At 45.9% G+C, this 22919-nt stretch overlaps 1 protein-coding gene across 1 annotated transcript in view; it reads right to left on the reverse strand.

The window, feature by feature from the left end:
- Positions 1-22919, reverse strand: part of LOC121280455 (long-chain-fatty-acid--CoA ligase ACSBG2-like) — a 117651-nt gene that overhangs the window by 42381 nt on the left and 52351 nt on the right. The window contains exons 5-7 of the mRNA XM_041192470.1: positions 15112-15232; positions 5076-5156; positions 4754-4903 (exon numbers count right to left, since the gene is read on the reverse strand). Of these exons, the coding sequence (XP_041048404.1) occupies positions 4754-4903; positions 5076-5156; positions 15112-15232 (352 nt within the window). The remainder of the gene's footprint in view (positions 1-4753; positions 4904-5075; positions 5157-15111; positions 15233-22919) is intronic.

Genomic DNA, 22919 nt, shown 5'->3' on the forward strand with positions numbered 1-22919 from the left:
TCCACTTGCCTGAATGAGTGAAGCTCTAAGAACACTCAAAAAGCTTGACACCCTCCAGGATAAAGCAGTCTCCTTGATCGGCATTCCATTCCCTCCACCACCAACGCATACTGGCAACAGTGTGTACTATATACAAGATGCACTGCAGCAACTCATTATCCTCCTTCCACAGCACTTTCTCTACCACCTAGAAGAACAAGGGCAGCGGATGCATGGGAACACCACCAACTGCAAGTTCTCCTCTAAGTCGCACACCATCGTGACTTGGAACTATACCATTGGATCAAAATCCTGGAACTCCCTTCCCAGCAGCACTGCGTTTGTACCTACACCAGATGGACTGTAGCAATTCAAGGACCATCACCACTTTCTCAAGGGTAATTAAGGATGAGCAACAAATGTTGGCCTTGTTAGCGATGCTCACGTCCCATGGAAGAATAAAAGAACATAAGGGCCCCATCCCACCACCACTGACAGTAACCCTACACCACAAGGGAGACCTCCCAGTAAAATCTGGTGGCCTTCTTTCAGACTCAGTTTGGGGGAGTGGCTGACCAGATCGGGCCCCATGGCTCCTGGGTGGCACCAGTCATCCCCTTGGACAGTCCCATCCACTCTTACAATTACCACATCACCCCAACCCCCCACCCGCACCCCCTCACCAGGGCCTGCCTAAATGGCCCCGATGAAGTGAATGTCTGGCCTGCCTAGATAGTCCCAATGAATCCAACCCACTTACATGTGTTCCAGGGTCGGCTCCATGGTTGCTGGTCTATGCTGGATGCAGTACTAACACTGGCCATCGATCCTGGTGGCGCAACGGGGACTGAAAGAGTTGCCATCCCTCTGACTGGCTGGCACTATTGGGAGGCAGGATCTTGATCCTTAAATGGGATGAAATCCCCAACAGCAGGCCGTTAATTAGCTGATGACTGTTGAATAGCATCAGGGCTTCCAGGAATGGCCACTGCAGGACTGCTGCTGGCTTTCCAGCCCTCTATCAAGGTCAACACCGCCATCATTACATTCAGCCCACTTTGTGAAGAACTGGAGGCATTGAACAATTAAGCTAAAGAAATCACAATATTTTAAAATTGGTTTTAAAATAGGGAGAAGATATAAACCTGAAAAAGAATAAAACATTGTGCCCAGAATTTTTCGCGTAAAATGACACGCGATGACGTTGGACGAGTGTCCCAATGTCATTGCGCACTCGTGCGATATTTCAGTTGGCGGGCACGCGCGGGAATCAGCAGCATGCCCACCAACAACTAAATGGCCTATTAAGGCCCTTAATCAACCAACTGATTGGAATTTTTCATTGCCCATCCAACCGTTCAGTTGGGGGCAGACGAAAAGACCAAGCGGCCTTTGCATTTTTGACGAAACCTCATCCACAGGCGGGATGAGGTTTCAACCAGTGATTTAAAAAAGTAAAAACTTTTTACACTTATATTTGACATGTCACTGCTCATTTGACAGAGTCACATGAGGGGACATGTTTTCATTATTTTAAAAATCTTTATTTTTATTGATGAAAATCTTCAGCTCCCTGAGGCAGCTCTATGTCTCAGGGAATTTTTATTGCGCGCACGCACGCACATGCGTGAACTTCAGCGCTCGTGCTCCTCCCGTCCCCACCCATATAGTGCTGGTCACTGCATTGCATGTTTCATGCTGACTGGCCGTTAATCGGCCAGCCAACCGTGAAATCGCAGTTGGGGCCCGATTGTGGGTGGCGGCCAGTTTCCTGGCCAATCCTGGGCCCACCCACTGCGCCAGCTTGACGAGAGCAAAATTCTGCCCTGTGAGGAAAAAGCAGTGGATTAAGGAGATAGACTTTTCAGATAGTTGGCAAAGGTGTTGCTGGCTGGACTGCCTACTTTTATGCTGGAAAGTTACGTGCTGAATTTTACCTGCCCCCAGGTAGCAGGGGAGGGAGCTGTTAAAATCACAGGCTATCACATCGAACTGGCTCCCCAACCCTGTCCTGCCCTCTGGTAATTTTACCAACAGCGGGATCAGAAACAGACTGGTTGCCCCACCCCCCAGGGAGGTCAGCAAATAATTCCCATACTTAAAGGTCTGATTAGGGACCACTTGACAGCACTATCAGCATCTTGTCAGTGGCACATCGGCCGCCAGCGTGAAGGGGCCACCAGCTAAATAGAGATGGGCGGAAGATGGGGGAGGGTTTTATGAAACAAAGAAGCTGCAGGCAGGATACACAGACCACCGCCTCCAACAATTGTACTAAGGGGGTTTCCCTTCCAATAGTGGCCCTTGCGATTGTTTAAAGTATTTTATTCGCCTACCTACTGTAGGCCCCAAGTCTCCTGACTGTCTCAGCAGTGACCACCTTGCTGGGTGGCACTGCTGAGGCTGCTGAACCAAAGGCCTATGATTGGTCAGCAGCTCAGAGGGCAGGCCTCCATCCCTAATAGGCAGTCAAGTAACTGGCTCATTAAATACAGCTCTGCCGAAGCAGGGCCAACCCCCAACTTTCAGCCCCAGGACCCCTTCACATTTAGAAGCTGTTGTCAAAATTCTGTTATTTTAATTTATTCTGGCTTTCACGATTGTCCATTTCAACCTCTATTAATGCAATAGAGAATAAGTACCACTTCTCAAAATTCAGTTGAAGTTGGGAGATAACATTTTTACAAATCTGTAGTGGATTATACACTCAAATTTCCATTTGCTTCTGGCTGTGGCAGTTTTTTTTTTTATTCTTTCATGGGATGAGTGCCATCTTATCCATCCCCAATTGCCCTTGCTCAGCCATTTTGGAGGGTGGTTCAGAGTCAACCTGATTGTGGTTAGCCTAGAGTCACGTGTAGGCCAGGCCAGGTAACGACAGAAGGTTTCCTTCTCTAAAGGACATTAGTGAATCAGATGGGTTTTTATGATCATGGTTACCATTTCTGAAACTAGTTTTTCAATTCCAGGATTATTAGCCAATTGAATTTTAGTAATTTAATTTAAATTCCACCAGCTGCTGTGGTGAGATTTGAACCCAAGTCCCCAGAGCATTAGTCTGCACCTCTGGATTACCAGTCTACCTGGCATTGTCACTAAGCCACCATCTCCCGCTGAACACTTGTGTCCCAGAATTAGCTATGCCAATTGTTCATTATAGCTGAAATCTGGCAACTACCTGACAATGTGGAAAATCGCCCAGTTATGTCCTGACCACAAAGAGCAGGACAAATCTAATCTAGCAAATTATCTAGCAAAGTGATTGAAGGTGTTGTTGACATTGCAATCAAGTGCTACCTACTCAACAACAACCAGCTCACCGATGCTCAGTTTGGGTTCTGCCAGGGCTATTCAGCTCCTGACCTCATTACAGCCCTGGTCCAAACATGGACAAAAGAGCTGAAATCCAGAGTTGAGGGTGAGATACTGCCCTTGACATCAAAGAGCCCTAGTAAAATTGAATTTGATGGATTTGGATGAAAACTCTCCACTAGGCTGGAGTCATACCTAGCACAAAGGAAGATAGTTGTAGTCATTGAAGACCAATCATCTCAGCCCCAGGACAACGCTGTAAGAGTTGCTCAGGAGTAGTGGCCTACACCCAACCATCTTCAGCTGCATCAATGACCTTCCCACCATCATAAGGTCAGAAGTGGGGATGCTCGCTGATGATTGCACAATGTTCAGCACCATTCGTAACTCCTCAGGTATTGCCTGCATGCGGCAAGTCTTGGAGAACATCAAGATTTGGGCTGATAAATGGCAAGTAACGTTCACACCCATAAGTGCCAGGCAATGACTGACTATCTTTAGCATGTAAGAAACATTGACGCTCAATGTGATTATGATAGCTGCATGCCTCACCATCAATATCCTTGAGGATATTGACCGCAAACTGGTCCAGTCGCATAAATACTTTGGTTACAACAGCAGGTTAGAGACTGGGAAGTCCACACCAAATAACTCACCTCCTGACTGCCTAAAATCTGTCCACCACCTACAAGGCACAAGTCAGGAATGTGATGGAATACTCTCCACTTGCCTGGTTGAGTGAGCCTCCAGCAACACAAGAAGTTCCAAACCATCCAGGACAATTCAATCCGCTTGATTGGCTTGCCATCCACCACCAGCACACCATATTAATGGTAACACCGTAACACTGCAGCATCTCACCAAGCTCCCTTCGACAGCACCTTCCAAACATGCAACCTCTACCACCTAAAAGAACAAAGGCAACAGGTACTTGGACACACCACCAGCTGCAACATCCTCCTAGTCACATACCATCCCGACTTACAAATATATCACGTTCCTTCAACGTCAAAGAGTCAATTCCTGGAACTGACTACCTAACAGCACTGTGGGTGTACCTGCAGCAAATGGACTTCAATGGTTCAAGGAAATAGCTTGCTACCACCTATTTGAATCACAATCAGGGATGAATGATAAGTGCTGGCCTGGTCAGCGTTAACCATATCCACTGAACAAAAGAAATTAAGTTATTTCATATAAGCTTAGTTTCTGACAAAACATAAAAAGGTACACATAAAAGGTACTACTTTAGATTTCTGTTCGAAAAGGAACAAAAACTCATTTAAAAAATAAGTGAATTGGCAGGGTGGGGAATTGCCCATTCTGAAGGTTCAATGCATTAATCATCAAATTTATTTAATGCGCCAAAAGACACTATATCTTGAGCAATAAAATATTTTTGAACTTTAGCATTAATTGTCTCAACAATACCCAGTACAAAATAAATTTGACCAAAACTTACATTATCATGGCTAAGCATGGCTCCTTTAGGAGCCCCTGTTGTTCCAGATGTGTAGATTAGTGTACAACATTGATTGGCCATCTGAGAGTCCATGATTTCATCCAGCTCTGCGTCCGGGATATCTTTCCCAAGTTCTATAAATTTCTTCCACTTAGGAAAGTTTAAAAGCAAATTATTACACCTGATCTTCAAAATAGCCAAATAATATCTTTAAATCTTGAACAATGTTATTATGCACCGTAAATGTTTGAGTTAATTGCTCAAACACATACAAATGGCATAACAAATAAGCTTCTGGAAACAATAATGAAAGAACACTTACAGTATAAAGTTCTGGTTGAAGTACTTCCAATTCAAACTTGTACTGAACAATTGCTTTGAGCTGAGGCAACTGACTTTGAATCTAAAAACAAACATCAAAAATAGTTTTAAATATTCATTACAAGATTTAATTAGAAAACAGAGAGCAAATAAAGTTAATTCAGCCTAATCATTTTTTTAAAATCATCCACAGGATGTGGGCTTCGCTGGCTAGGCCAGCATTTATTGCCCATCACTAGTTACCCTTGAGAAGGTGGTAGTGAGCTGCCTTCTGAACCACTTCAATCCATGTGGTGTAAGTACACCCGAGTGCTGTTAGGAAATGCATTCCAGGATTTTGACCCAGCAACAGTAAAGGAATGGTGATATATTTCCAAGTCAGGATGGTGTGTGGTTTGAAGGGGAACTTACAGCTGGTGGTATTCCCATCTATCTGCTGCCCTTGTCCTTCTAGATAGCAGTGGTTGTGGGATTGGAAGGTGCTGTCAAAGGGGCCTTGGTGAATTCCTGCAGTGCATTTTGTAGATGGCACACATTTCTGCTGCTGTGCATTGGTGGTGGAGGGAGTGAATGTTTGTGAAAGGGGTGCCAATCAAATGGGCTACTTTGTCCTGGATGGTGTCAAGCTTTATAAGTGTTGGAGCTGCGCTCATCCGGGCAAGTGGGGAGTATTCCATCACATTCCTGACTTGTGCCTTGTAGATGGTGGGCAGGCTTTGGGGAGTCTGGAGGTGAGTTACTCATCACAGGGTTCCTAGCCTCTGACTTGCTCTTGTAGCTACAGTATTTATATGGCTAGTCCAGTTCAGTTTCTGGTCAATTATAACCTTCAGGGTGTAGATAGTGGGGGATTCAGTGATGGTAATGCCATTGAACATCAAAGGATGATGGTTGGATTCTCTCTGTTGGAGATGGTCATTGCCTGACGCTTGTATGGCATGAATGTTACTTGGTACTTGTCAGCCCAAGCCTGGACATTGTCCAGATCTTGCTGCATTTGGACATGGACTGCTTCAGTACCTGATGTAAATACACTACAACAAAATGCATGTCCATTCCATCATGGATTTCCTGATTCATTAATTCACTCTGCATACTATGGTTACACATCCAATTCTCAAACTGATCTACTCATGTGAGCAAGTAAAAGCATGATTATAACAAAGATAAAACGAGGATCTGATGAAAGAAAAATTTAACAGAACCATTGTGCATAATGTGCAAAACGTGCAAATCAAAATTATTCCAGCAAGGGGGAAAGAAGTAGGATGTATATAAGACCATAAGACATAGGAGCAGAAATTAGGCCATTCGGCCCATCGAGTCTACTCCACCAATCAATCATGGCTGATATAATATAAATGATATGAAATAAATGATTAAAAAAAATCAGGCAGTTCTGCAAAGGGTGTTGACCTGCTCCACAAACGTTACCTCCCACTAGCCCTGTCGACCCTGTGCGAAGTCCTCCTTACTAACCTCTGGTGGCTTGTGCCAAAATTGGGAGAGCTGTCTCACAGGCTAGTCAAGCAACAGCGTGACATAGTCATCCTCAGGGAATCACATCTTACAGATAATGTCCCAGACACACCATCACCATCCCTGGTTATGTCCTGCCCCACCAGCAGGACAGACCCAGCAGTGATGATGGCACAGTGGCATAGTCAGGAGGGAGTTGCCCTGTCTCCAGACAACATTGGCTTTAGACCCATGACATCTCAGAAGTCTCATGTTATCAAGCAAGGAAACCTCCTGCTGATTACTAACTACCGTTCTCCGTCTACCTTCAACTGATGAATCAGTGGTCCTCCATGTTGAACACCACTTGGAGGAAGCACTGAGGGTGGCAAGGGCATAGAATGTACTCTGGATGGGGGTCTTCAGTGTCCATCACCAAGATTAGCTCAGTAGCACCACTACTGACCGAGCTGGTTAAGTTCTAAGGGGCATACCTGCTAGACTGGATCTGTGGCAGATGGTGAGGGAACCAATAAGAGGGAAACACCTAATTGACCTTGTCCTCACCAATCTGCCTGTCACAGATGCATTTGTCCATAACAGTATTGGTAGGAGTGACCACCACACAGTCCTTGTGGACAAAACTCCGTCTTCACACTGAGGGTGCCCTCAATTATGTTGTGCGCCACTACCACTGTAACAAATGGGATAGGTTTCAAACAGATCTAGCAGGTAAAAACTGGGTGAAGTTATTATTCAAAGAGAAAAGAAGTTGACCAAGCCAACCAAACTTAAAGGTAGGTAAAATGATTGGGAATCAATGATTTAAACTTGAAAATCCCAAGAGAAACTGAGGACAAAATTTCATAGGCTTCCAATATTTTTTGAAAAAAAATTGTGGCAGTGGACTGCCGGGAGATAAATTTGAATTCACCCCCTTCAAAAAACAAACCAAGAACAAGCCAGGAAATAGAATCATAAAATAGTACAAAAATTAGACTATTAGCTACTTTGGAAACTCCTAAAAACCTACCTCTTTTACCAAACCTTTGGTCATCTGTCTCAATATTCTTAAGTGAATTGGTGCTCCTATGAAACACCTTGGGATGTTTCACTATATTAAAGGTGCTATATAATTAGAAGTTATTGTTGTAGTCTTCATTTGTTGGTCAACCAATCCAAGATGAAATTAGTGAGCACTTGGAAAACACAGGAGTTACTCAGGGCCATTAAATATATATTCCTGAAAAAAGTGACAATCAGGCTTGCCAAATGAGCAGATAATTAGCATATGAATTTCAATATAGTGGGGCGTGGGGTGCTTCATTTAGGTAGGATGAGTAAGCTGGAGGGGTAGCATGGCGATCTGGGATACAGGTACTTAAAACACTTAAAAGGAGCTCCATAGGTTGGTAAGACCATAGAGAGTTCAAAGTACTGGGGTTCATTTCTAAAGGAATATAATAGAGAAATCAGGGAGATAATGTTTAATTTACATAGGAACTTAGTTAGATCATATGCCATATTTTGTAGTATGAAGACCATACATCGGAGCAAAAATCCTGCCCAAGAACACATGTTAAAGTCTTTGAAATTATCAAGGATAGTCTATAGGATGTATGTGGAGAAACTGTCTCCACATATGGGCAAGTCCAATGGAAGGGGCATAAATATAAGATTGCCACTAACAGATCAAATGAAGAATATAGAAAGAATTTCTGATGAGAATGATAGAGTAGTTGCAATAACAAAAACGGTGGAGAAGGGAATAGTGCAATACTGGAAAAGGTAACTAAAGTGGGTAGAGGTTCGTGAGGCTTTGAAACACCAACATAGACCAGATGGGCTGGTTCTTTCTGTGATGTAGATTCAATGGGTGGAATTTTCCATCTCATACATCTTACTCTCTGTAGCCCACCTGTTTCCAGGAGACCCGTTACAGATGCCTGCCACTCACAACAAGAGGGCTGCACCCCACTTCGGCCACGACGCCCTTCAGGCCTTGATCAAAGCAGTGCGGGCACATCGGGATATGCTCTATTCCAGGGACAGTTACAGGAAGCACACCAGCCTCACTTCTCGGGCCTGGAAGGCCATCGTCAGGGAGGCCAGCACGGCTGCCAACTGTGCCTGGCACAAGATCCAATGCAAAAAGAGGATGAATGATCTCATCTGCTCCACCAAGGTGTGTCATCCTTCAACTCCCTCTAATATCAAACTCTCATCATGGCATCATGCACTCAAATGGCTACTCCATTCAGGGGCCTCACATAACCATTACCAGGAGGCACACATCAGTACTGATAGACTAAAGGAACCTTTTAGATCACCACAACCCCATCTATCATGCTGTGCACTCTCTATCCTCAGACCTGCTGGGGCATGAATTTTTGCTAACCTATGCTCCATCCCTTCTCATCACATGCTTTTCTTGTGTCTTCATCCAGGCCAAGTTTGCCCACAACAGGTGGGGAAGTTCCCAGGCATGGAGGTGGGGTGGTGGCACGGCCAACATCATTGACTGACAGAGTTCATGGAGACTGCAGCCCAGATCGCTGGGAAGGACAGGGATCATTCCTGTGGGGAAGGGCAGATCAGATTGTCTCACCAACCCAGTACTGATCATGCCTCCATGAGTTCATCATATCCTGACAATCACAGTGAGTGACATGCAGTCTTATATTCTTCAAGCTCATATATTAAAACTCCATTCTCTATCTGAAAGGCACCTGCAGATTGAGGCCCACAAGGGACACCACCAGGGCTCCCAGCCCCCAGACCACGTTGAAGGTGGAAGATTATGAAGAACCATCAAAGCACTCACCCATAGCCTCCAGTAGCACATAGACACACACCTCGGTGGGGCACATCTCTAGATGAGGCTCTAGTTCACTCTCTGGAGAACACTTCACTGACACATCCCCGCAGCAGTCGGAGGCAGTGACAAGCCAGGTCTCCGGCACTTGGAGGGCTGCTGGAGACCAGCCTCCAGCTCAGTCCAACTCAGTTGATGAGCCTCTGGAAGCAGCCTTCCAACTTATGATGGATAGTCAGCAAGAGGTGGGCGAACATCACACAGCAGTGTTTGAAGCACTTAAAGAAGATGACCGCCATTGAAGGCAAGAGGGCTAACAACTCCACAGACTGCCTCCACTCCTGCTGTGGATGTCAGGGCATCACCGAGAGGAGTGGAGGGCCTAGAAAACCAAACAATTTTGATCACAGCTTGTTGCATGGGTGAAGACAATAATTGTTATTAATTGAACATCTGCAAATATATTCACTTCCACATGGTGCAGAGGGGGACAGGGAGGGAGGAGGATATCCTCATAAGCCTGCTCCCGAGCCTGACTAAGGTGGCCATCAACAGGTCCAGGCAGCAGGCGGTCAAGGGAGCCATCCAACCTGACTGTCTGCCTTTCTACCGCACATGTTTGCAGCCGGATGTCCCTGGCGAGGGAGCATGTGGTGTCCACTGATATACTTGAGGCCTTCCGTGGCCGGTGGGCTCCGCAGGGGCTGTGGTGCCTCATCACCCCAGTAACGATGTTTTGGTTTAATTAATTAAGGTTCCTTTGATGTTTTGTTATAGTTAGAGTGCCCCACCAGGTGCTGTTTATCCGCCACTTTTTCCATTAGTTTGATTTATTGATCATTTGTTTTATTCAAGAACCTATATGCAATTTCAATGCATATTGTCTACTGTTTTCTTTTAGTGTCCATCTAAAGGATTTGTGAGGCAGCCCCCCAGCCAACCACCCACCCACCTGCAGTTTTCCTGCATGCAGCCGGCCCCATGACTGAACCTGCAGGGCGAAGGGTCTGTGGCAGTGCATGTTAGAGTGTGTTGCATGCACTCTCCCGCACATGTAGAGCCTTCATTCATCAAACGCATCTCACTGGTCCTACCATATTCAATAATGCCTGCTGTGGTTCCCTTTCTGTTGTCCAACTGCGATGACCTGCATCTCTGCCTACGCACTGACCCAACTCCCATGCAGCACCAGCACCTGCATCTATCCAACATGAGGCTCCATTCACTAGCGATTTGAGAACTATGGTTGTATTGTCTTTTTTTGAGCTCCCCACCATTTCCCCTCCCTAGTCATCCATGTCCTTTCTCCCAATACCATTGAATCCCTTGGCATCACCTTCGACAACTCCACCATCACCCTCCAGCCCAAACCATTCTCCTTCCAGAATACCCAGGTGAACGTGCACGTTCCCTTCCTTCCAGAGCATCCCACCCCCATCCACACTGATCTCCCCAACATCCTCCTTCCCATCACCCCCATGTCTGTGTCTATCTCTGCGTCCCAACTAACAACCCTCGCTGCCCCTTCACCCACCACCATCAAAACATCATCCTCCCACCCTACTGGCTCCCTCTGCTCCCTGTTACCTTAACCATCCCCTCCTATCACACCCTGAGGGCCCACCCTAGGAATCAGAAGTTGATTCCACTGATCCCTCCCCATGAGCTCGTTTAACTGGACATCCACCCCACTCCCCCTCCATTCAGACCTAGACATTACCCCCCAACTCCTCTGCAGCCCATCAGTACCTCCTGCTGCTTCCATCCCGCAGCTCGAGGCTCCCATACCCAATGCTGAAGTCCCTGGAAGAACACTCAAGCTCATGCCAAAATCCCTGAAAGATGGTCCGAAGCCTCAGCAAAGTCGAAGCTGCAATGTGCAGACCTCCCTCCCACCTTCTGAAACCTGCTTCGCAGAGGAGCCATATGAAGCAAAGGAGGACCAAGGGATTGATCAAGAAGGGGAAAATAGAGTATGACAGTAAGCTTGCAGGGAACATAGAAACTGACTGTAGAAATTTCTATAGGTATGTGAAAAGAAAAAGATTGGTGAAGACAAATGTAGGTCCCTTACAGTCAGAAACAGGAGAACTTATAATGGGGAACAAAGAAATGGCTGACCAACTAAATACATACTTTGGCTCTGTCTTCCCAAAGGACGACACTAATAACATACCAGAAATGTTGGGGACACGGTTTAGTGAGAGGGAGGAACTGAAAGAAACCAGTATTAGTAGGGAAATGGTGTTGGGGAAATTGATGGGATTGAAGGCCAATAAATTCCCAGGGCCTGATAATCTACATCCCAGAGTACTTAAGGAAGTGGCCCTAAAAATAGTGGATACATTGGTGGTCATCTTCCGAGATTCTATAGACTCTGGAACAGTTCCTACAGATTGGAGGGTAGCTAATGTAACCCCACTATTTAAAAATGGAGGTAGAGAGAAAACAGGGAATTATAGACCAGTCAGCCTGACATCGGTAGTGGGGAAAATTCTAGAGTCCATTATAAAAGACTTAATAGCTGAGCACTTGGAAAACAGTGACAGAATCAGACAGAGTAAGCATGGATTTATGAAAGGGAAATCATGCTTGACAAATCTACTAGAACTTTTCGAGATGTAACTAGTAGAGTTGATGAGCAGGAGCCATGTGGCTTATTTGGTCTTTCAGAAGGCTTTCAACAAAGTCCCACATAAGAGATTGGCGTGTAAAATTAAAGTGCATGGGACTGGGGGTAGTGTATTGAGATGGATAGAAAATTGGTTGGCAGACAGGAAACAAAGAGTAGGAATAAACGGGTTTTTTCCCAAATGGCAGGCTGTGACTTATGGGGTACCGCAGGGATTGGTGCTGGGACCCCAGTTATTCACAATATATATATTAATGATTTAGATTAAGGAATTAAATATAATATCTCCAAATTTGCAGATGACACAAAGCTGGGTGGGAGGGGGAGCTGTGAGGAGGATGCAGAGATGCTTCAGTGGGATTTGGACAAGCTGAGTGAGTGGGCAAATGCATGGCAGATGCAGTATAATGACGATAAATGTGAGGTTATCCATTTTGGTAGCAAAAATGGGAGGGCAGATTATTATCTGAATGGCTATAAATTGAGAGAGAAGAATGTCCAACAAGACCTGGGTGTCCTCGTACACCAGTCGCTGAAGGTAAGCATGCAGGTGCAGCAGGCGGTAAAGAAGGCAAATGATATGTTGGTCTTCATAGCCAGAGGATTCGAGTACAAGAACAGGGATGTCTTGCTGCAATTGTACAGGGCCTTGGTGAGACCACACCTGGAATACAGTGTGCAGTTTTGGTCTCCTTATCTGAGGAAGGATGTACTTCCTATGGAGGGAGCGCAGCGAAGGTTTACCTGACTGATTCCTGGGATGGCGGGACCAACATATGAGGAGAGATTGAGTCACTTAGGATTATATTCGCTGGAGTTCAGAAGAATGAGGGGGGATCTCATAGAAACCTATAAAATTCTAACAGGACTAGACAGGATAGATACAGGAAGGATGTTCCCGATGGTGGGGAGTCCAGAACCAGGGGTCACAGTCTAAGGATATGGGGTAAACTATTTAGGACTGAGATGACCCAGAGGAGTGGTGAGCCTGTGGAATTCGTTACCACAGAAAATAGTTGAGACCAAAACATTGTATGCTTTCAAGAAGGAGTTTGATAAAGCTCTTGGGGCGAAAGAGATCAAAGGGTATGAGGAGAAAATGGGAGCAGGCTATTGAGTTGGATGATCAGCCATGATTATAATGAATGGCGAAGTAGGCTCGAAGGGCCGACTCCTGCTCCTATTTTCTATGGGCAGAATTTAGCCCTCCATGGGCAGGCAGGCCCCACCAGCTCGGCGGTGGGCGGAAAGCCAAACTCCGCCACCGAAATGGGCCCCGCCGCCATTTTGAGTGGGTGGGCTGCCCAACGGCAACGCTATGCACTTCCTGTGCTGGGGGAAGAGGGATTCCCCTGTCAAAGTGCACTGTTTCGCGCGAAAGAGCACGCTGCTCCCTGAGACTAAGTGCCGTCTCAGGGAGATTGGTGGCAGTTTAAAAAAGCTCAAAAGCAGAAAAGTAAAAAAATTAACATGTCCCCCTCGTGTCACACGAGATGGGACGTTAATAAATATGACATAAAGTTTATTAAAGATTTTTAAAACGGACATGAAACCTCATCCCGCCAGTGGTTGAGGTTTCATATTTTTTTCTATTGCCTGCGGGGCTCCTGGCCTGCCCGCCAGCCTTAAGGTTGGACGGGCAAGGCCTTTAATTGGGTTAATTATCCTGTCAATTGGCCACTGACAGGTTGGCAGACGGACAGCTGATTTCGCTGTCGGCCCACCTTCCTGAATATTTAAATGGGGCGGGATGATGTCGGGGATTCCTCCTGATGTCATCCCGCGTCATTTTCCCGTCAGCGAGCGGGCCCCGTCCCCAACTCGCCGATGGAAAAATTCTGGCCTGTGTTTCTATGAAGATCCATCCACCATGCGATGCATGTGTTCCTCCAGGGTCCGATAGCTGTAGGTTTCCATCAACTTCCTCTTGTTGGATGTCCGCAAGCTGAGCAAGGCCTCAAAGGTAAATCCCAACTTGTGCACGCCACTCATTGTCAAACGGGTTTGAGGCTAATGTAATTTCCGGCTGGAAGGCGTGAGGCGATTCTGGCGAGCAGCCATTTTAATGAGCATTTATGAGATGTTAATGAATTCAGGCTACTAGTCAACAGGATAACTGACCTGCCATAAACCGACCTTTGGGAGAATTGTGAACTGTTTTTACGATAGCAGGTTTCTGACTTTTTAGCTCCTGCTGGATTCTCTGCCTTGCCCGCCTCAAAACCCACCGTGGGAAGGATGGGAAAATTCCACCCTTTGTAATCCTATACATAATAGGATTCCTTGAAGGTGTAACATGTAAAAGAAAATGCAGTAGATATGGTTTATATCAATTGATAAGGATCCAAATAAAAGGTAATTTTGGACAGAATTAAGGAGCTGGTGAGCAGGTGGAGATTAAGTGTTGGAATGCAGAAAAGAATAGAAACTATAGGAAATTTTCAGACATGGAGAATGTGGTGAATAGTGTTCCATAAGTATATTGTGCTGGGTGGATTTTATTTACTATACCATATACATAAATGATCTGGAGTTAGAAATTGTAAGAATATAGAAAAATGTTTGTTGAAGATGCCGCATTAAGGAAATAAAGCCAATTGTGGCAAGGATCATGAAAGACACCAGAAAGTCACAGGTAAGTTAGTGGAATGAACATTTAGTTGGCAGGTGCAAATCAATGCATAGCAATACGAAGAAACATATTTTTCACACAAAAACGGGGAAAGGAAACACACCACTGTCACTGAGTCAAAATTCTGGAACTTCTTATTCAACAGCATTGTGGGATCGCCTTAACTGCACAAACTGCAATAGTTCAAGAATGGGGTCTACCACCACCTCCTCAAGAGCAATTAGGGGTAGGCAACAAAAGCTGGCATTATCAGCAACATCCACATGCCAAGGATTAATTTTTAAACACTATAAATGGTCAACTTGAAACGCAGGAAAGTGACCTTAATGCAGATACATAGGTCTTTAAAAAGGTGTCAGTGCCTGTTTGTGCTATAATATTCCATTCAAGAATTCTATGGCCCATCCTCCTGTTCACAATGACTTATAATTCTTTCTGCTTGTGAAAATCAAATGCAATTATTAAAGCAGAATATAGTCTAAAATCAAAACAAATACTACCTCCAGAATTTTCAGTAGTTGGTTCTTGTTCTCCACTACCAGAATATTAGCCTGACAGTGTTGTGCCACATACTTGCATGCTTCAGGAGAATTTGTTGTATAAATCCCAACAGCCAAGCCACTGCATTAGAGAGAAGACCAATATTATTACACATATAATTTTTCAGACAATGCTGAATTTGCACAGCTGTTGACAGAACAAAGAACAAAGACAAAGAAAAGTACAGCACAGGAACAGGCCCTTCGGCCCTCCAAGCCTGCGCCGATCATATTGCTTGTCAAACTAAAATATTTTGCACTTCTGGGGTCCGTATCCCTCTATTCCCATCCTATTCATGTATTTGTCAAGCTGCCTCTTAAACACCACTATTGTACCTGCTTCCACCACCTCCTCTGGCAGCGAATTCCAGACACTCATTACCATCTGCGTAACAAACTTGCCCCGCGCATCTCCTCTAAAGTTTTCTCCTCTCACCTTAAATCTATGTCCCCTAGTGATTGACTCTTCCACCATGGGAAAAAGTTTCTGCCTATCTATTCTGTCCATGCCACTCATAATTTTGTAAACTTCTATCAAGTCGCTCCTCAATCTCCGTCGCTCTAGTGAGAACAATCCGAGTTTCTCCAACCTCTCCTCATAGCTAATAACCTCCAGACCAGGCAGCAACCTGGTAAACCTCCTCTACACCCTCTCCAATGCCTCCATGTCCTTCTGATAATGTGGTGATCAGAACTGCACGCAATATTCCAAGTGTGGCCTAACCAAGGTTCTATACAGTTGTAGCATGACTTCCCAGCTTTTATACTCAATACCTCTGCCAATGAAGGCAAGCATGCCATATGCCTTCCTGACGACCTTATCCACCTGCGTTGCCACTTTCAGTGACCTGTGGACCTGTACACCTAGATCCCTCTGCTCGTCGTTGCACTTAAGGGTTCTGCCATTTACTGTATAATTCCTACCTGTATTAGACCTTCCAAAATGCATTACCTCGCATTTGTCTGGATTAAACTCCATCTGCTATTTCTCCGCCCAAGTCTCCAACCGATCTATATCCCATTGTGTCCTTTGACTATCTTCACTATCTGCAACTCCTCCAACCTTAGTGTCATCTGCAAACTTACTAATGAGCCCAGTTACATTTTCCTCCAAATCATTTAATTTAGCTTTATACGCAACTCTCTAAAACAGGACAGCAATTGGACTGCAGCTGGAAACATGACAATTTTACAATTTGCAATTCACCTTTTAAGTATTAAAATTTGTTTTGACTGTTCAACTGTCATGATAGTGAGTAACTGATTTGATAGTGAGTAACTGTGCAGAGTTAGCAGAGCTCAGTTCTGAGGGTGTCTAGGGGGCTGCAATTGCCACCAACACCCTTGGATTAGGGAGCAAAATTAGCCAGGGTTCCTGCTCCACACTAAAATTCAGTGATTTCTGCATGGTGAGGACAGCATTAAACTTGGTAATGATGCACCCCACAAATGAAAAGGCTGTCAGTTCTGATTCCCTAAACTCTTATGAAGGATGGACACTAAGCTTAGGCACAAGAGTGTTACTGGTGCCTGTGAAACTAACATATGAATCAGGAGCAGGAGAAGGCCATTTGGCCTCTCGAGCCTGCTCCGCCATTCAGTAAGATCACGGCTGATCTGATTGGGGCCTCAACTCCATATTCTGCCTACCCCCGATAGCCTTTGATCCCCTTGTTAGTCAAGAATCTATCAACTCTGCCTTAAGAATATTCATTGACCCTGCCTCCACCACTCTGTGGGTAAGAGAGTTCCAAAGACTCACTACCTTCAGAGAAAAAATTTCCTCTCAGCTCCATCTTAAAATGAGAAACCCCTTATTTTTAAACTGTGTTCCCTAGTTCTAGCCTCTCCCACAAGAGGAAATGTCCTTTCGGTAACCACCCTGTCATGTCCCCTCAGGATCTTATATGTTTCAATAAGATCACTTCTCAATCTTCTGAACTCCAATGGATACAGGTCCAGCCTGTCCAACCTTTCCTCATAAGATAACACCCCATCCCAGTTATCAGTTGAGTGAACCTTCCATGAACTGCTTCCAACACATTTATATCCTTTCTTAAATAAGGAGACCAAAACTATAGACAGTAATCCAGAAGTGGTTTCACCAACAACTGTACAACTGTAGCAAAGCATCTCTACTTTTATATTCCATTCCCCTTGCAATAAATGACAATGTTCCATTTGCCTTCCTAATCACTTGCTATGCCTGCATATTAACTTATCCTGATTCATGTACCAGGACGCCCTGATCCCTCCGTACCTCAAAAGTTCAGCAATCTCTCTCTATTTAAATAATACTTGCTTTTCTATTCTTCCTGCCAAAGTAGACAAATTCATATTTTCCCACATTATATTCCATCTGCCAAATTTTTGCCCACTCACTTAACCTATGTCCCCTTACAGACTCCTTATGCCTTCTTCACAACCTATCTTTGTATCATCAGCAAATATAACGACCATACATTCGGTCTCTTCATCCAAGTCATTGATAAAATTGTAAAGTGTTGAGCCCATGGCACAGATCCTGTGACACTCTACTCGTCACATCTTACCAACCTGAAAATTACCCATTTATGCCTACTCTGTTCCATTAGCTAACCAATCCTCTATCCATGCTAATATGTTACCCCCTTCAGCATTTTGCATGGTAAGCTTTGATGTGGCACCTTATCAAATGCCTTCTGGAAATCTAAGTACATCACATCCATTGGTTCCCCTTTATCCATATCTATGTTACTTGTCATTTCCTCAAAGAACAGCAATAACTTAGTCAAATATGATTTTCCTTTCACAAAACCATGTTGACTCTGCCTGCTTGCACTGCAATTTTCTAAGTGCCCTGCTATTGCCTCCTTAATAATAAATTCCAGCAATTTCCCTACAACAGATCTTTAGCTAAATGCCCTGTAGTTTCCTGCTTTCTATCTCCCTCCTTCCTTGAATAGAGGAGTCATATTTGCTAATTTCCAATTTGATGGGACCCTTAAAGAATCTAAGAAATTTTGATGATCTCCATCAGACCTGGGAACTTCTCAGCTTTTAGTTCTAATAATTTTCTTAATACCCTTTCCTTGGTGATTGTAATTGTTTTAAGTTCCTCCCTCCCTTGCACCTCCTGATTTACAATTATTCATCTTTCATTCCTTATTTTCCATTATTAACTCCCCATTCTTATTCTCTAGAGAACCAATGCTCACATTAATTACCTGTAGAAACTCTTACTGTCTGCTTTTATATTTCTACATAGTTTTCCCTCGTACTCAAATTTCTCCCTCCTTATTATTAGTGTAACTACGAGGAGAGATTAGATAGGTTGGGGTTATTTTCCTTAGAACAAAGAAGGCTTGATTGAAGTGTACAAAATTATGAGGGGAATAGATAGAGTGGACAGAATAAAATTGTTTCCCTTGGTGGAGAATCCTAGAACCAGGGGACAAAGATTCAAGATAAATAGCAGAAGGTGTAGGGGGGACATGAGGAAGAACTTTTTTACGCAGAGGGTAGTGGGTGTCTGGAATTCCCTGCCCAAGTTGGTGGTAGAGGCAGAAACTTTAAACTCTTTTAAAAAGTACCTAGATCTGCACCTAAAGTGCTATAAGTGGCAGGGCTATGGGTCAGGTGCAGGAAGGTAGGATTAGAAAGGGCACCTGGGTATCCTCGGGCCGGCATGGACAAGATGGGCCAAATTGCCTCCTTCTGTCCTGTAACCTTTCTATGTGGCCTCGACAGCGTTTTCTGCACTTGCAACATGACCTCCTTTTTCCTACATTCTATTCCTCAGCTAATAAAGGCAAGTCTGGCTTCAACTTTGTTAAATGCCTTATGTTCATGTTCTGCTACCTTAACAGGTCTGCCCAGCAAGGTCCCTGTAATCGTCATGATTTCTCACAGTCCTACCATTACTCATGTATTCCAGTACCTTGCTTGTCTTGCCCAAGTGCTTAACCAAACACTTATCCACATAACATTCCATGTGACATTCCTTAGGTCATCTGACCAGCCTGTCTGTATGCGCGTGTAATGTTTGGGCCTCTGCTTGACTATTTACCACCTCACCAATGTTCATCTCCTTAGGTTCTTGAAGGATGAGCGACTTATGAGGCCAGGGGGGAAAGGGATGAAAGCTGTTACTAACGGAACGCTAATTGATGCATTGTCCTTATTGTTAATTTCAGCATCACCACCACATGGTCGCCACCAACACGTCCAGAGCCCCCCTCCACACCTGAGGGCCAAGACTTGCAACTTGCATCACATCCTTTCAGCAAGCCAGGCACCAGCACAGTGACAAACATTTCGGTTGGGATTATGACGTCGGCTAGTGTCCCTGGGTACAGTGGAGAGGGCACTTCGCAATTGCTGGAGGAGATGGCACGGACAGAGAGTGCCGATGGCACCAGCAGCCAGAGGACTGCAGGGGACCAGGCACATGCTAAGTCCGGCGGTGATGATGTGCCTCTGGAGATGTCCGCCATGCAGCAGCTGCAGGACAAGCAACAGGGTGCGCGGGAGCATCCAGCAGGGTTGCATAAGGGTGTGCTTCAGTTGGGCTCTGTGGTGGAGGAATCCAGGCAGAATGTCAGTGAAGGCATGAACCTGAGGACAGAGCTTCAGGCTTCCTCCATTGAGAGATTGGCCACACTCATGGAGAGGGGCTTCCAGCGGATTGAGACTCTTCTGATTGGGTTACACTCTGACCTGCAAGCCCTCACAGCGGTAATGGCCACGGGTGGTCATTCACAATATAGGAGCTGTTCTGGGCACCAAGTGTCGCCACTCGGTGCCCATCCATCTGCGGTGAGCAGGGAGGTCCAATGTGACGTCATATCAGCGCAGCAGCTGCCTGTCGTCACTGCAAGCTCCTTTCAGGGCGCTCCGGATGAGGGCAGCAGCTCTTCCGCCTCTCTGCCAGTGACTGTTGCATCCATTGAGGCTGTGACAACTGGGGAGCTGCCAGTTCTGGAGCTGACCACTCCCTCCCAGGTGGGGCCATCACAGGCTCCACGGGTCTGAGGACGGCCGCCAAGGTCATCGAAGCCAACAGGACAGCAGAGTCAGCAGATTGTCTCACAAGCCACTCCGAGCGATGGGGCGGCAACTAGACATGGCACCCGCAAACGAAAGCATAAGGTACGTCAGGCACTCTACGGGTTTGTCACTGGTGATTTTGTGTTGGCCCTAGATTAGGGAATATATCATTATGTATGTCTGAGCGATGTTTGTGGTTTATTTTGGTGGGAATAAAGTCCACTATTCTGACCATGGCTGAGGGTGTTTCCTTTGTGCTGCATTTGTATGTTTCACAGACATATCATGAGTGTTTGAGTGGACATTGATGTTTCTGTACCAAGCCCTTAGTTGCAGCTGATGAGGTGGAAGATGTAGCACCTAAGTGCCAAGTGTGGAAGCACCAGGCATTGCTGGTCCTGCTGATCCATGCATGTGGAGCTATCTGAAGGTTCATTGGATTAAAGTGTACTAGGTGTCCTTGCCTCCTTGGTGTAGTAGCGGGTCAGCGTGCTGCCCCTCATCATTGCCCTGTGCTTCCTCATCCTCTGAGCCACTGCTGGATTCATCATGTGCAGCCTCATACAGGGCATCAAAGTCTTTATCATCAACTGCATCCCCCTTTCCAGCGCAAGATTGTGCAGAGTGCAGCATGCTACCACTATCACAGAGACGCGATCCATGGGGTACTGGAGTGGGCCCCCTGAGCGGTCCAGGCAACGGAAGCGCATCTTGAGAAGACCTATGACTCTCTCCACCACAGCCCTTGTGATGCCGTCTCCTATTGTAGCACTGCTCAGCTTCTGTTCTTGGATGTCAGAGAGATGTCATGAGCCACCTTCTGAGGGGATAGCTCCTGTACCGGAGGCAAGATCAGCCTCCCCCAGCAGCCCAGTACGGATGAGCCCTCCATTAGATGAACACATCACAACCTTCACAGTAAGTTACATGTAATGTTGGATTCTGCCTACTCAGGAATGAATTCTATCTTCTCTTTCTTCCAGGTACCAGCAGGACCAAGCCAAGACACACATCCAGCCAGTCCCTACATCCCAACCCCCAGTCCACCTTGGATGATCATGCTGAGGGCCCACTAGACGTGGAGCTGTCACTGCGTTCACCTGCACCCTCCACCAGCACAGAGATATACACACCTCGTGTCACGGACCTAAATTTTGCTCAGGGTTACTATCTGGAGATCACCTAACTGATACATCTCCCCAGCATTCGGACGATCCAGGTCTCCAGCACTTGGAGGGCTGCTGGAGAATAGGTCGAGTCAAATGATGAGCCTCTGCAGTCGGCCATTGCACACAAGCTAGAGATGCAAAGTCAGGCAGTGGAACATCAGGTGGAATTGTCAGAGGCCCAAGTCATCACATCAGAACGAAGGATGGAAGAGTCCATTTGCATTCTCTCTGATGTTGTGGCTCTGACATGCAAGTGCATCGAGGTCTCCAGGGGAAGGGTGGCAGCTGCCTTGGAGACCACAGTCCAACAGTTCCTGCCAGTTTTGCGTATAGACCTGCATGTCATCGGTCTAGGCATAGGTGAGATCCGTCAGTGGCTAGATTAGTGTAGTCGGGGCACATCGACCTCCCTCCAGGTGCCCCTTCTCCTCAGGGAGTCAGGCAGGGGCCCTCAGGCACCCAAAGGGAGGAGAAGTATCTGCTGGGCACCCAGGGGATCCATCCAGGACACTCCATGTTCACAATCCCTTCTGCCTGTGACCCCATCAGCACCAGCTGCTCAGGCCAAGGAGGGTGCACCTGCCCCCACAGCAGGAGACACAAAGCAGGCTGGGGCCCTTGAGCCTCTAGAGGACACCCCTAAAGTCATCAAAGACAACAAGGTGTAGCAGAGCAGGCTGCCTGCACCCCTGCTGCGGATGTCAGGGCTGCACCTAGACGTAGTGGTAGAGTATGTAAAGTTAAGAAATTATGATTGGACACCGGTGGCATGGGTGCTCATTCACCCTGTATATCTAATACATCTATGTAAATTCAATGTTTCAGGATGTGAATGCCTCTTGCATATGATTCTATGTGCTGTCTTATTTCAAGGGTGACCTAAGCTTCCAGTCCTCAGTGGTCTGCTTTCCTGTCCCTCAGATTCATGTTATGTTTAGTAAAGTCATGTTAGTCACTCAACCCCCTTAGAGGATTCAAGTCACGTGTCAAGCCAGAGCCTGAAGGTGCATGTATATACAGAAATGATCTGTTAAGTCTTGCAACACACAATTGAATTATGTTTCCTCCCATGTCTTAGAGGGCGGCATCTAATGTTGCGGCATCATTACTGAACTGTGTCCCTTGTGAGTGTGAAAGTACATGTCCTGGATATATTCTGTTCACTGCAACATGTACACATTTCAATGGCTGCTGAAAGAGTTGTATGCTGGCACCACATACACCACATGCAGCATTTGGGTGCAAACCGTTCCAATGCTGTTTCCCTCGTTAACCTTGAGGATTACTGGTCCCAGGCTGAAAGATGAGCTTGCTGGAGATGTCAATGTTTGGGAATGACTTGCTGCTCATTTCCATGCCTCTAAAGAACTGGAGAAATGCGCACCTGTCATTGTGTGGACCTCACTCCTGCTGGAACCTAGTGGCAATCAACGAGTCATGGGCCCATCTTCCGTGCCATGCCAATTGCAATGGCATCCTCACATGGAACATCTCCATCCTGGCCCTCTTTAGGTTCCGGCCCTTCCAACTCCTCCTCGTCTGAAGAAATCTCTGCCTCCTCTGTCTCCCTCT

Source organism: Carcharodon carcharias, chromosome 1 (assembly GCF_017639515.1).
Source record: "Carcharodon carcharias isolate sCarCar2 chromosome 1, sCarCar2.pri, whole genome shotgun sequence".
NCBI lineage: Eukaryota > Metazoa > Chordata > Chondrichthyes > Lamniformes > Lamnidae > Carcharodon > Carcharodon carcharias.